At 45.6% G+C, this 14549-nt stretch overlaps 1 protein-coding gene across 1 annotated transcript; it reads right to left on the bottom strand.

Moving 5' to 3' along the window:
* Positions 1–5979: 5979 nt before the first annotated feature.
* MRPL57 (mitochondrial ribosomal protein L57) lies at positions 5980–6366 on the bottom strand. Its single transcript, XM_082250027.1, has one exon. The coding sequence runs from the start codon at positions 6348–6350 to the stop codon at positions 6036–6038; it is 315 nt and encodes a 104-aa protein (XP_082106153.1). The 5' UTR covers positions 6351–6366; the 3' UTR covers positions 5980–6035.
* Positions 6367–14549: the final 8183 nt, after the last annotated feature.

Genomic DNA, 14549 nt, shown 5'->3' with positions numbered 1-14549 from the left:
CTCTATCGTTCATCGACAGACGGAGCTCTGCTTAAATCATAGACTATAGGGATGTCCCAAAGCAGTAAAAACGACGGGTGGGAACAAGACAGGAGCAAAAAACCTGAATGCCCCAATGGCCAAATGTAGCCAACCAGGTAAAACAGAGCTCAACCAGAAACAACAGGAGCTCCCCCGGAACAACGAACCCTCAAAGAGACCAAAAAAAAAAAAAAAAAGGGGGGGGTTCTCTCAAACTGCAGCCTGCAAAACCTTGCGGCCAAAAGAAGCATCCACTGATGAAAGAACCTCTACCTTGTAGAATTTTGTAAGGGTATGCAAAGACGACCAAGTTGCCGCCTTGCAAACTTGTAGCACTGACGCCTAATGGCGAAAAGCCCTGGAGGCTTTCAGCGCTCTAGTAGAATGCGCCTTCACTGGAAGAGGAGGAATCTGATCCTTCAATGAATAGGCCTGTACCACCGTCTGTCTGATTCATCAGGAAATGGTTGCAGCAGACGCAGCTAGTCCCTTACAAGGTCCATCAGCAAGGACAAAAAGAGCGTCCGATTTTCTAAAGGACACAGTGATCTCTAAGTAAACCCTAATAGCCCAGACCACATCCAAAGAATGTAAAGCATACTCCTTAGGATGCTAAGGTTTAGGGCAAAGGAAAGGCAGTAAAATTCCTTCATTTAAATGAAAATCAGAAACCACCTTAGGAAGGAACAACTGATTAGGTCGAAGTAACACCTTGTGTCTGTGAACCACCAGATAAGGTGAGTGGCAAGACAACTCTGCCAATTCAGATACTCTGCGGGCAGAAGTGATCGCTACCAAGTAGGCAACCTTCTGAGACTAAGCAAGCAGCAAAATCTCGCAAATTTTCTCTAAAGGGGGCTTTTGAAGAACAGACAGCACCAAATTGAGATCCCCCCAAGGCCAACCGCTGTTTAACCCCTCTCTGTAGAAAAGCCAAAAACCCAGCGATAGAAAACAAGCGAGGGTGCAATTTCAGGGATTCACACCATAAAATGTACGATTTCCACGTGCGATGATAGATCTTTCGAGAAGTCAACTTCCTAGCCTTCAAGAGAGTGGGGATTACAGACTCAGAGAGACCCCTATCTCTTGACACCTGACTTTCAACGGCCATGCCGTTAAAGCCAGTGACTGTAAAGCAGGATGGAAGATCGGACCTTGAAACAACAGATCTTCCTCGAGAGGAAGCCTCCAAGGGGTACCGGTGGCCAATCTTACGAGGTCTGTGTACCAAGACCAACGAGGCCAGTCTGGAGCCACCAGAATGACCAGAATGTTTTCCGCCTCTATCCTGCGCAGAAGATTCAACGGGGGAAATGCATAAATCAGCCGATACTGATACCAAGAAGCCACCAGGGCGTCTGTGGCGTCAGCCAGAGGATCTCGAGACCTGGCTTCGAATCTCTGCACCTTATTGGCCGCCAGGACACTCCTGGTACCCCCCTGGTAAATGATGTAAGCCACAGCCATGGCGTTGTTTGAATGAACTTGAACTGGACAATCGTGTAGGCGAGTCGTACAATAACTCAGACAAAATTCGTCCGAGGGGAGGAAAACCATTGCCAAGGCTGAATCCAGAGTCAGGCTTAGGTAACTCCAGTCTCAGGACAGGAGTCAATGCGGATTTTTTTAAATTGATGTTCCAATCGAACTCTTGTAGAGTTCGGACAGTGACTTCCAGATTCTCCAACAGAACTGAATGAGAGACCGCTCTCAACAGGAGATTGTCCAGGTATCCCAGTACCGCAATTCCCCTCCGGCGCAGCAATGCCAACACCGGAGCCAGACCCTTGGTAAACACCCTGGGAGCGGAGGCGAGACCAAAGAGTAACGCCACAAATTGATAATGCTGCTCCGCTACCGCAAAGCGAAGAAACCGCTGGTGTCCAGCATAGAGATGTCCACTACCGTATGGACACAAAGCGGTTCATGGCTTTGAGATCTAGGGATGGGGCGCACCTTGCCTTCTTTTCTGGGCACGGTGAACAGGTTTGAATAAAAACCCTGAAAACTTTCCGAAGCTGGAACCAGCACGATCACCCCTTGCGACAGCAAGTCGTGTCCAGAGAGGCTCCAAATAGCTTCTCCCCCGTAAAAGGGAGATCGGCAACAGCTTTTTTAGAAGCCTGGTCAGCCGACCAGCATTTCAGCCATATCAGGCGACTAATAGCAACCCCCCACTAGCAACCCCCCACTGCTGACGTCCTGGCCTCCAATAAGGCCAAGTCCAGGGACGTATCACACATGAACACCAGGGCTTGGACCAACTGGTCTAACAGATCCAGAACCACAGGGGGAAGCTGTGTCATTTTCAAGTTACTCTTTAGCAACTTTACCCATTCAGTAGCAGTCTGTGCTATGAGAACTTTCATAAAGTTAGCTTTTAACAAATGACCCGTCACCACATGTACATGGCGGGATAAGGATTCCACCCTTCTATCCACGGGATCCGAAAAGGTCAGCTACTCTTCCACCAGCACCAGAGTCGCTTTATTCAACCTGGCCACCTGGGACTCCACCTTCGGTGGTACAGCCCACCTGGTATCCACCGCCCCCGCAAAGGGATAATGGCGTGCAAAGCGCTTAAGCACCACCAGTATGTGCTTAATGCGTCGCCATAGTTCATCCACAATAGTGAAACAAGTCAGGACAAGGGAATACTTAACTTGATTTGCAATATTTGCGGGAGCCAGAAGACACTTGCGTACCTGACGCTGTGGGTTCTGCAGCCATTTTAAGAGTTTACCCGCACAGAAAATATCAAATTTTTCACCAAGGCGCGTTCTTGCGCGCCAGCGGAGGAGGACAGGTCCTCTTCACCATCTGAATGTGAAGACACCAACCCCTCAGGGTGGTCTGCGGCAACCATATCTGTGTCAGAATCCGAAGATCCATCAGATGGAGGGGAGGACGGACGGACAACGTTTGAGGCTAGCAGCACCAGAACAAACCGACTGCATTTTTGACATCAGGCTTTGCAGAAAAACCGCAATTCCTGGCTGCAACTGTGGGCCGGAGGGTCCCGCAGTCATTTCATCCTGGGACTCCATTTACAAAAAAAATAAAAAAACTTGCTGCATGCCAGTCCCGGATCCGGACCACAAGAAAATGGCTGCTATACATTCTCAATAAGGAATTTCAGAAAATGGCTGCCCATACAAACTAATCGGAACACAGAGGTCATGAACTCACGGAAAATGGCAGCCCCCATGTGGTCTCTGGGACCCCAAACCAATAGACAACTAAGGGTCCCCATTCAAGGACCCACCCCCCCCGATCCATCCCTCGCAAATATGTCCCGAAAACCGGCAACATTATTACCCACAAGGGGGGGAAGCAAGGGGTACGCCAGTGAGGCTTCTGGGGTGCCAGGGAACGGAGGGAGCCCCTAAGGTCCCACCATTCCAAGGAGGGGCCCATGCCAACCCCGCGACCTCCAGGGGTTTTGGGGGGGGGGACATTTTACTCCCCATACCACAGTACCAGGCGGGAGCCACTCCGAAACAGATCATCTCCCACCCGGAATGGGGGTGCTGTTAGCCAAGGGGAGGCTGCGGCCCAGGGTGTTCCAAGTCGTCTGCTTCCCGGCGAGATGATCCACTCGCAGGCTCGTCCCCATCCATCGGGGCACTGTTGTGGCGAGTCCTAGCACTGGACTATAACCCGCTCAATGGCCAAGCTGGGAGACCTTAAGGATCTATATTATCCCGTGCGAAAACCACAGCCGACTGTTGCTTGTAGTTCCCCTGGATCTTGATCCTCAGGAACTAACTAGAAAAAAAAAATAAAAATCACAAACTTTCCCTGTTACAGCTAAGACCGAAATCCCAGCAGGGAACTAGGTCCTATCCCTGTCACTAGGCAGAACAAAACTGTTTTGAGTATAGCAGAGCCTGAGGGGTTATGCTTGCTGGGACAGCCCCTAAAGGTGTGGACAAGCCTTTTTTACACCTAGTGCCTGTCCCTAGTGGGAGGAGCATAACCCTATGGTCTACGATTAAGCAGAGCTGCGCTTGTCGAACGATAGAGAAAAATGGGTTTTCAATTTTTTTTTACAAATAAATATTTAAAAGGCATGGCATGCATTTGTATTCATCCCCCTTTACTCTGATACCCCCAACTAAAATCTAGTGGAACCATTTGCCTTCAGAAGTCACCTAATTAGTAAATAGAGTCCACCTGTGTGTAATTTAATCTCAGAGCAGAGATTTGTTAGAGAACCTTGGTGAACAAACAGCACCCTGAAGGAGCACACCAGACAGTCAGGGAAAGTTGGGTTAGGTAAAAAAAAATATCCCAAGCTTTGAATATCTCACAGAGCACTGTTCAATCCATCATCCCAAAATGGAAAAAGTATGGCACAACTGCAAACTTACCAAGACATGGCCGTCCTCCTGAACTTACAGCCCGGGCAAGGACAGCATTAATCAGGGAACCAGCCAAGAGGCCCATGGCAACTCTGGAGGAGCTACAGAGATCCACAGGAGGGAGAATCTGTCCACAGGACAACTATTAGTGGTGCATTCCACAAATCTGGCCTTTATGGAAGAGTGGCAAGAAGAAAGCCATTGTTAAAAGAAAGACATAGGAAGTCCCATTTGCAGTTTGTGAGAAGCCTTGTGGGGGACACAGCAAAAATGAAAGAAGGTGCTCTGGTCAGATGAGACCAAAATTGAACTTTTTAGCCTAAACGCAAAATGCTATGTGTGGCGAAAAACTAACACTGCACATCACCCCGACCACCAACACAACATCCCCACCGTGAAACATCATGGTGGTAGCATCATGTTGCGGGGATGCTTTTCTTCAGCTGGGACAGGGAAGCTGGTCAGAATTGATGGGAAGATGGATAGAGCCAAAAATAGGGCAAGAAAACTTTTTAGAGTCTGCAAAAGACTTGAGACAGGGGTGGAGGTTCACCTTCCAGCAGAACAATGACCCTAAAACGTACAGCCAGAGCTACAATGGAAAGGTTTTAGATCAAAACATAGTCATGTGTTAGAATGGCCCAGTCAAAGTCCAGACCTAAATCTAATTGAGAGTCTGTGGAAAGACTTGAAAATTGCTGTTTATAGACGCTCTCCATCCAATCGGACAGAGCTTGAGCTATTTTGCAAAGAGGAATGGACAAAAAATTCACTCTCTAGCTCTAGATGTGCAAAGCTGGTAGAAACATCCCCAAAAAGACTTGCAGCTGTAATTGCAGTGAAAGATGGTTCTACAATGTATTGACCTAGGGAGGCTAATGCATGCCACACTTTCCACATATTTGTAAAACAATTTGAAAACCATTTTTTTTTTTTTACATAGCGAGGCTGAAAAAAAGACACCAGTCCATCCAGTTCAACCTATGATGTGTGTGTGTTTGCTGTTAACCGTACATTGTATACCCCTCTACGTTGTGGTCTTTAAGGTGCCCATCTAATCGTTTTTTTGAAACTATCAATGCTCCCTGCTGATACCACTGCTTGTGGAAGAGAATTCCACATCCTTACTGCTCTCACAGTGAAGAACCCCTTACGTATTTTAAGGTTAAACCGCCTTTCCTCTAGTTTTAGTGAGTGGCAACGTGTCTTATTGTATTCCCTTTCTCTGAATAGTTTGTTCCTTATGCTAGGGTTGCCAGTACAATATTTGTACATTGATATCATATCCCCCCTCAATCGTCTATCATTTCCTCAACACAAATTGGCTCAGCTGAATTATTCTATGCTGCTACTGTTCTAATATGCAATGTACGGAGCTGCTGTATTTAAATTGTGACAGCGGGGGTAGGGAGAATATACCCTGCCCAATGTCCCAATGAGACTGTTGGGGGGGGGGGGGGGGGGGAGCGTGCTGGTGCTTTACTAACATATTACACCCTGAATACAGGGATAACATGTTACTAAAAGGTAAACCCATCCTTTATATATCACATTCACACAAATGTCACGCTCTTCACATTCAGCAATTCACCATGTTTAGGAAATACATTTATTAATATCCACAAGAATGCAATGTGCAAAGAACAACTACAGGATAGTCCATTTCTTGGTAGTATTCAAGTGATCCAAATGGTCAGCCACATATTTGTGAGGGGGGAATTTGGCCCGTTTTTGGGCCTTCACCTCCTCGTACTGTCTCTGCCTCCGCTCTGCGGCATGCCGGAACTCCTGCTCTTTGGTCATGTAGGGTCGGCTAATCCAATATTCCGTCTCTGCTTCTATTTCCAGCCTCTTTATCATATTGTCCTTCATGGACCATGTGACCTCCCGAGGCCGTCTGTACTTGCCAATCCATTGGCGACCACCTATGCCTTTCCGCAGGAGGATATTCGTCAGGAACATGGTCACGTTATTCCTGAAAAAGAAAAAAAAAAAGTTTATAACTTATACAAAGTCAAGTGGAGTTTATTTTTAATAAGTGATGAAGTGGGAAAGGTGTCCCTGCTGGCCTGATTTCAATCCTGTCCTCATTACAGCTGCCAGTGGCAAAAGAATTTAAGTGTATTTAAAGGATAACAATGGACTTAATTTGCTTTCCTTGCAGTCTGCTAAATATACCAAAATATGTTTGCTATATCTTGTCGATAAGAGCAAAGCATACGTGTTGATCCTGCCATAAATTGTGTCAGCTGATCACTTCCTGTTTTCTGACTGGGCACAAGGAGCTGAGGAGGGGCTGTTATGGAGGAGGCAGGAATCAAGATGAGAAAGGGTGGAGGTGATGGTGTGCAGGGGTTATGGATATGAAGAAGAGAGGGTTATGGAGCAGAGGGGAAGGGGGTCATAGAGATGAGAAAGGGTGGAGGTGATGATGAGCAGGGGTTATGGAGGTGAGGAAGAGAGGATGATGAGGAAAAGGGGTCACATAGATAAGGAAGGGAGGAGGTGATGATGAGCAGGGGTTATGGAGAGGAGGAGGGGAGTGGGGTCATAGAGATAAGAAAGGGTGGAGGTGATGATGAGCAGGGGTTATGGAGAGGAGGAAATGAGATGATGAGGGGTTATGGTGATGGGGAAGAGATAAGGACAGGTTATGGAAATGCGAAGAGACGATGAGGACAAAACGGTTATGGAGAGTAGGAGGGGGGGATGAAGAGTAGGAGGGGGGGATGAAGAGTAGGAGGGGGGGATGAAGAGTAGGAGGGGGGGATGAAGAGTAGGAGGGGGGGATGAAGAGTAGGAGGGGGGGATGAAGAGTAGGAGGGGGGGATGAAGAGTAGGAGGGGGGGGGATGAAGAGTAGGAGGGGGGATGAAGAGTAGGAGGGGGGATGAAGAGTAGGAGGGGGGGATGAAGAGTAGGAGGGGGGGATGAAGAGTAGGAGGGGGGGGGATGAAGAGTAGGAGGGGGGGGATGAAGAGTAGGAGGGGGGGGATGAAGAGTAGGAGGGGGGGGATGAAGAGTAGGAGGGGGGGGATGAAGAGTAGGAGGGGGGGATGAAGAGTAGGAGGGGGGGATGAAGAGTAGGAGGGGGGGATGAAGAGTAGGAGGGGGGGATGAAGAGTAGGAGGGGGGGATGAAGAGTAGGAGGGGGGGGGATGAAGAGTAGGAGGGGGGGATGAAGAGTAGGAGGGGGGGATGAAGAGTAGGAGGGGGGGATGAAGAGTAGGAGGGGAGATGAAGAGTAGGAGGGGAGATGAAGAGTAGGAGGGGAGATGAAGAGTAGGAGGGGAAGGGGTTATAAATAAGGCGAGGGGTGTTGTGAGGGGAGAGGTCCGTGTTCTTAGTGCTCCATTGAAAGTAAGGTACGTAGGGCTGACAACTTGCACTTTGGAATTTACAGCTATAATACCCCATGTTGTCATGTCAAAGTCAGGTAGGGGCACACTATTTCTTAAAGTATGTTTAAAGGGATAAAATATGAGGAAATGCATCCAGGTTCGGATGCCCCCCCTGACCATAGGTAAACACTTGGCATGCAGCTACATGTGAACAGCGACAGCCACTGTCAGCCCAACTAGCTGCCACTATTTGCATTCACCCATCATTCCAGCTGCAAGAATACGCCGATTCTTGCAGCTGGAATCCGGTGTATGTGGCTAAATAGCTGTGTAAAGGAGGTCAAATTGAGCTTTAAGCGGTATTAAACCCAAAAGCAAACATTATATTGAGGCTTACCGATTCTTTAGATGTGATGGCTGCATTTTAGAGCTTCATGATTAATCGTTAAAAAATCGTGATCTCGATTCAACACCCCCCCTCTTAATTCGGCCTTTCCTCGATTTTTACTGAGCAGAGCTAGTTTCTGCTCACTCACAGCTGTCAAAAAAAAAAAAAAAAAAAAAGAGCCTCCTGCCAATGTTTATCAACATTGCTAAGGCTGAGAGATAACTATAAACACAATGTTTTACAAATGTATAATTTCCTATTTTCAGCCCCGGTTCACACTTGTGCGATGCGGGAAGGCTGCGAATTCGCAGCCTGTTCCCGCATCGCACCCGCACATCTGGCAGTTCACACTGCCATATGCGATACGAAGGGGGTGTCAATTAAATGTTAACGACACCCCCAGTTTGATCGCATATCGCAGTGCGATCTGACAGTCCGCACAGGATCGGATCGCACAAGTGTGAACCACTGTGCGATCCGATCCGGATGCGGCTGGAAAAAAGGGTCATGTGCGTGTTTGGTGCGGATACAGTGCGAATTCAGCCATACAAAGTGTATGGCTGAATTTGAATCCGCACATCCGATCGCATGTAATGAAGGAGCAGTGCGCTCCGAATTACATGCGATTGCCGCACTCGCACAAATGTGAACCGGCCCTTAGATCAAAGAGATGAACTTAGGTCTGTAAATAAAGACAGTTTAACCACTTAAAGACTAAGGGCCTAATTCACTATAACGCCTTAGTAGGCGAACGTGCGTAGTTTTAGTTTCTACAGCGAAACCGCTGAAGATTCTCCTAAAAACTTAATTCAGTATAGCGTACAGAACATAGTTGCGAACGCAAATTCACTATAGGCAATACACCTCAGCGAGCAAATTAGTAGTTGTGCTAAAAGTACCACTATTGCACATGGAAAATGTTTAGAGCAATAATGTTGAATGCATAGCTGAAATAGTTTTTAAGCGCTGGTTCACATTACCGCGACGCTACTTCGGGTGGCGACCTTCGAGGTCGCGGTGCGAGCAGCGCGCCGCGACCTCGGAGCGGCCGCCACGGACTTCATAACATTGAAGTCTATGGCGGTCGCCTCCTGGTCGCCCCAAAGAAGCTCCGGACCCTTTTTCTAAGTCGGAGCGACTTGTGTCGCTCCTATTAGAACGGGTCCGCAGCTTCCCTATGGGAGGCGACCTGTGAGGCGACCAGGTCGCCTCACAGGTCGCCCTAGTGTGAACCGAGCCTAAAGATGTGGTATATTGTTTGGAGAAGATCTGTTTTGAAACATTTAAAAAAATTGATGTTTAAGAGCCGGTTCACACTGAGGCAACACGACTCTGTACTACTTCGGGGGCGACTTGTCCATTACATTGCACCACGACTTCGGAGCGAGTTGCAGGGACTTCACATAATGGAAGTCTATGCAAGTCGCTCTGAGGTCGCCCCGAAATAGTACAGGACCCTTTTTCTAAGTCGGAGCGACTTGTGTTGCTCCTATTAGAACGGGTCCTGTAGCGGTCAATGGACCGCGACTTGTCAGGCTGACAAGTCGCGCTAATGTGAACCGGCTCTAAAAAGAAATTTGTTGGAAAGTCTGAGAAGAGAAATTCTCCCTTGGCCTACGACTATGAAGCAGCACATGTGTGCATGCCCAGACCGTAAAAATAATTACAATCCTACACCAAGTGTAAGCAGGCGCTACAGTAAATTCAGAAATTCGCAAATGTTAAAAATGCGTATGTGGTCATAAAAATTAGCGTAAGATATAAAAAGCAAGTGTCATCCATTGATTCAAATTGTACAACTGTTATTTACACAAAAACATACATTTTAATTTTGGTATGAACTGTTGAATTTGTAAAGAAAATTGTCCTTGTTGGCTTATTTTGCTTCTTATTCCTTTATATTTTAAACAACGCTAGTAATCTGTAATGTTTTCATGTTTTTGAAACAGATGATATTAGATAGATAGATAGTATGCTGCCATGTGTATGCCCGGGGACTTTTGCCATTTGAGCCATATCTCTGGTTACACTGAGCATGCTCAGACACTTAGCCATTTGACATCTGATAAGTAAATGGTTGATAATGCACTCATTGCTCTCCATCTCACATAAATCTTAACCGAAACTCCCACAGCTGTCTTCACAAACCACACACAATACCATTGCTGATGCAAATTTAAAATGAGTAACAATTTTGTGTGTTGTTTATTTCCAAATGATAAGCTTTTTCACCACAAAAATTTAATATATGTACCAACATCAATGATCCAAAACAAAATGTCACTACCAAAATTCATAGGGTAACACCACTATTCTACACTCATACACCAATAATAAAAAATATCGCAGAATAAATCAAAGTGGTGTAATTTCACCAACTATAGGTAAATGCCCAAATAAATGTACTTTTTTGGTGTAGGAGGGTTCCACCACCATTGCAAATCTTGCCATATGTGTTCCACGGGGGAAGGACAAATATCAGCCTTGAGAATTGCACACCAGCACCGATTGTAGCCTCTCAAAATTCGAGATGGTCCTATAGGAGCATGCTGACAGTAATCAGCCATAACCAGCCTTGGACCCAGATGGTATTTCACAGAAAGAGATGGTTCAATGGCACTCAGGACTTTCAGGGTACATCTGCAATGATTAACTTTTCGCACCCCAGGGACTTAGGACTGTTTAACACCACAGAGATGGAGGCTCCATGCACGTGGCAGCACAGTGGCTAACTGCTTAGCACTTCTGCCTTGCAGCCCTGGGGTCGTTGGTTCGAATCACAAACATTCTAGCTAGCTAGAAGCTTGTCTGGTGTTCTAGTTTCATTTTCACAAGGTATTATATTTCCGACGGGTTTCATATAACGGAAAACAAAGAAAAGACGACTTTCTAAATAAAGCAACTGTGGTTTTGCACCCAATCTAGAACTGTGCGTTTGTGGGCAGATATGAATGTGTGATCCTGCACTCATATTTTAATGTTGTATGCTGATGAAGAATGACAAAGGTGTTTTGTCTACAATTTGTGTCAGGCAGCCCTCAAAAAGTTAACATTTCCCGCTTTGTATCCTCCACATGCCCAACAACTTACAACTTGAAGTCCCCGTTCACACTAAGTTGACCTGGTCGCCTCACAGGTCGCCTTCCATAGGGAAGCTGCGGACCCATTCTAATAGGAGCGACACAAGTCGCTCCGACTTAGAAAAAGGGTCCGGAGCTTCTTTGGGGCGACCTGGAGGCGACCGCCATAGACTTCAATGTTATGAAGTCCATGCCGGCCGCTCCGGGAAGTAGCGTCGCTTGTATGTGAACGGGGCCGAATAGTTTTGTTTTTGTTCTCACTGATCATGGTCCGAGCCTGGGATATTTGTATTTTTTCTGTTTACCCTGCACAGATACATATACTGTTGCATTCTTTCATTTGCCAAGAGCGTGTGTTCCTGGTCCACAGGTGTGAGAACTCAAGGCATGAAGAGACAGAATTCCACTGGTGGGTGAGTCCTTTACTGAATGGGTGTAGGTGTGCTATCTATTTATATAAAGGCCTGCACTAGTGTGGTTTGCTTTGCCTGTAAAAAGGGCAGAATCTTTGCTTGCATTTGTTAAGCCCCGTACACACAAATAGAAATTCGGCCGGGAAATTTTCGTCCGACGACCGATCTGCCGATTTTCGGCTTGTTAGTATGGTGCTTCCGACAACCGACTCCGACTTTTCGGCCGAAAAAATCCTGGTGTGCAGGCTATATAATTTTTGTCGACCGTCAAAACACGTCCGATTTTCGTCTCATTAGTACAGATTTCGATGGGGAAAAATCTTATGAGCAAGACTAGGCATGCTCAGAGACGAAAGAACACAAAGAAAGCAATCCAACACATGACATCACTTCTGAAGTAGAATTCTGTCGTGCGGGAAAATTTGTGTGCAGTCTAGGCACATTCCAACCAACGGACACCACTCTGGACAAAAGACGGACGACCGGTCGGTGGAATTCGTTGCGTGTGTACGGGGCTTTAGATATTGGGATTTAGGGGGAGGCAAGTGTGCATAATTAATGACTGACCCACACCCCACTAAGGCTGTGGTTTGATGACAGATCTGTTTGCTATAATAGTTTTGCATTTTGACCCTCAAAAGGTTATTTTTGTGGGCATGGTTTCAAAATTGTGTGTCTTTGTCAAGTCTGATAATGTATGTGTTTGTCTGTGAGCCTCTGTGGAGCCATATCTTCTTCTAGTTAATTATAAACCTCACTTTAGACTTACAATTCCTAATGTTAATCTAGTTAATGTTATGGTTTAGATGGAAAGGAAGCTTCCTGCTAACCCTAACCAGAAATGTAGGTGTATTTTTTTCCGTTTGCTACCTTTTTGGATTTAGTGTTCATTTTGTCTATTTTGCTTATCCTGCACTTAAACTTTTGATGGGGTTTTCCTAAAATGTTTGTCATGGTTCTTATCAGTCTTATTTTTATTCCTGTTTTATAATGTGAATGTAAGGCTGGCCATAGAATATACAATTTTCTTATTCAATTTCCTTTAGATTTACCTTTAATTATGTAGTGCAAGGGCCTGCCTGATTGCATACAAATTGAAAGTGTTTAGGTTTGACCCTATATTACATGGTTTTGGTAAATCTAAAGGAAAGTTGAACAAGAAAATTGTATAGTGTATGGCCAGCCTTAAGGTGAGTGAAATTATTTGTGTCTTCCCCTTGTAGATTGTAAGCTCTTTTGAGTAGGACCCTTCTAACTATTATTGTAAAATGCTGTTACATAATTCCATGGGTTTTTTTTTTGGGCCGAAAACATTAATGTACCAAATGTTGATATTAATGTTCTTATAAATTGTTGTTTTATTGCATTCTGTTTTACTTTTGAAGACTATGAATGAATGTTGGAGAAGTGTCAACTATTTACACCTCTTCAAAAGTGGTAGAAAATCTAATTGCATACCTAATCATTTTCTTTTGCACATGTGCAAGTCATTTGAATAAAGTAGAGAAAATGTAAAAAGGGGGGTGGGGGGGGGGGGGGGATCAATGCAGATATTAAAAGAAAAAAAAAAAAAAAAAAACACTGCTACATTGCTGGATTCATGCATGGCTCAATCACTTTTTTGTTGGCCTAGGTAAACCATGAAAGGTGTCAACGAAATCTTAATTCTCTCTGAACACCAACAGAAAAAAAAAAAAAAAGGATGTATATATATTTTAATAGAGATTAAGGGCCCTTTCACACGGGCGCTCCGTATGTCCGCAAATCATCCTATTTTTTTTGCGGATGATTTGCGGACATAATGTAAGTCAATGGGATTGCGGATGTCAGCGGAATACCATCCGCTGACATCCGATTTTCTTCCTTTCAGTTCTGTTCCGTTTTTTGGAACGGAACAGAACCCTATTTTTCCTCCGTTAAAAAAACGTAAAGGAAGCAAAATCGGATGTCAGCGGTGTCATCCGCTGACATCCGCAATGCCCATAGACTTACATTATGTCCGTATATCATTCGCAAACTGGGATGGGATGATATGCGGACATACGGAGCGGATGACACAAGTGTCATCCGCTCCGTGAAAAAAAAAAAAAAAAGTCCCGGAGTGGATCGCAATACGGTCCGCTCCGTGTGAAAGAGCCCAAACTCTTACATTAATGAGGAACAAAAAGGTGTGTGTGGTTCGTGCGCTGTCAGGGGTATTGGAATGTCCTTAATGCTGCACTACTGATACTTAACAGTTAAACAAATTCTATAGTGGGGGTAGTGGTGCGCTTTAAGGTGTAAGAATAGATGTGAGAAGTGTGTCCAATACGTCACTTCCGGGTATAGGGTTTCCTCAGGAAGTCACGTGACCCCGTGACGTAACGCGTAGGAGGAGCCCTATACCCGGAAGTGACGTATCGGACGGAACTCGATCTCCACAGCGTTCGTGTGTCTCTGTATATGCTGAATACAAGCAAACCAACTGTAAGTGTAATTCTGAATGTGTGGGAATAAAAACACATAATACTGCACCATGATAGCCCTATTTTTTCTGAGTTAAAAGAAAGGAGGACAGTGTGAGGAGATCGTACCTAAAGGTAATTATCGGATAAGACTCCAGGAGACCCCTATATACCAGGAACCTGCGCTGGATATCTGGAGATATAGCGGACATCGATAAAGGAAAGGAGCAACAGCCAGTACCCCAGAGACCCTGGAGATATACCACAGGCGCAATATCCCCGATATAAAGGTGAGAGTTTAGCACACCTAGAAGTGGCACAAGGTGGAGGAAATAAAGTCACTATATCTACGTTAAGAGCGTCACCAATAAGAAAAAGGATTGGAATATAATTTTAAAGAAGTTTTGGACTTTTTTTATACAGACTTTAAAGCAGAGTTCCGGGCACAAAAACGATTTTTTTTTTGTGCCCCTCCGCTAGGTAGAGCTCACCTGAA

Source organism: Pelophylax lessonae, assembly GCF_965119305.1.
Source record: "Pelophylax lessonae genome assembly, chromosome: 3".
Classification (NCBI taxonomy): Eukaryota; Metazoa; Chordata; class Amphibia; order Anura; family Ranidae; genus Pelophylax; species Pelophylax lessonae.
This window is presented reverse-complemented; position numbering and strand designations above follow the sequence as displayed.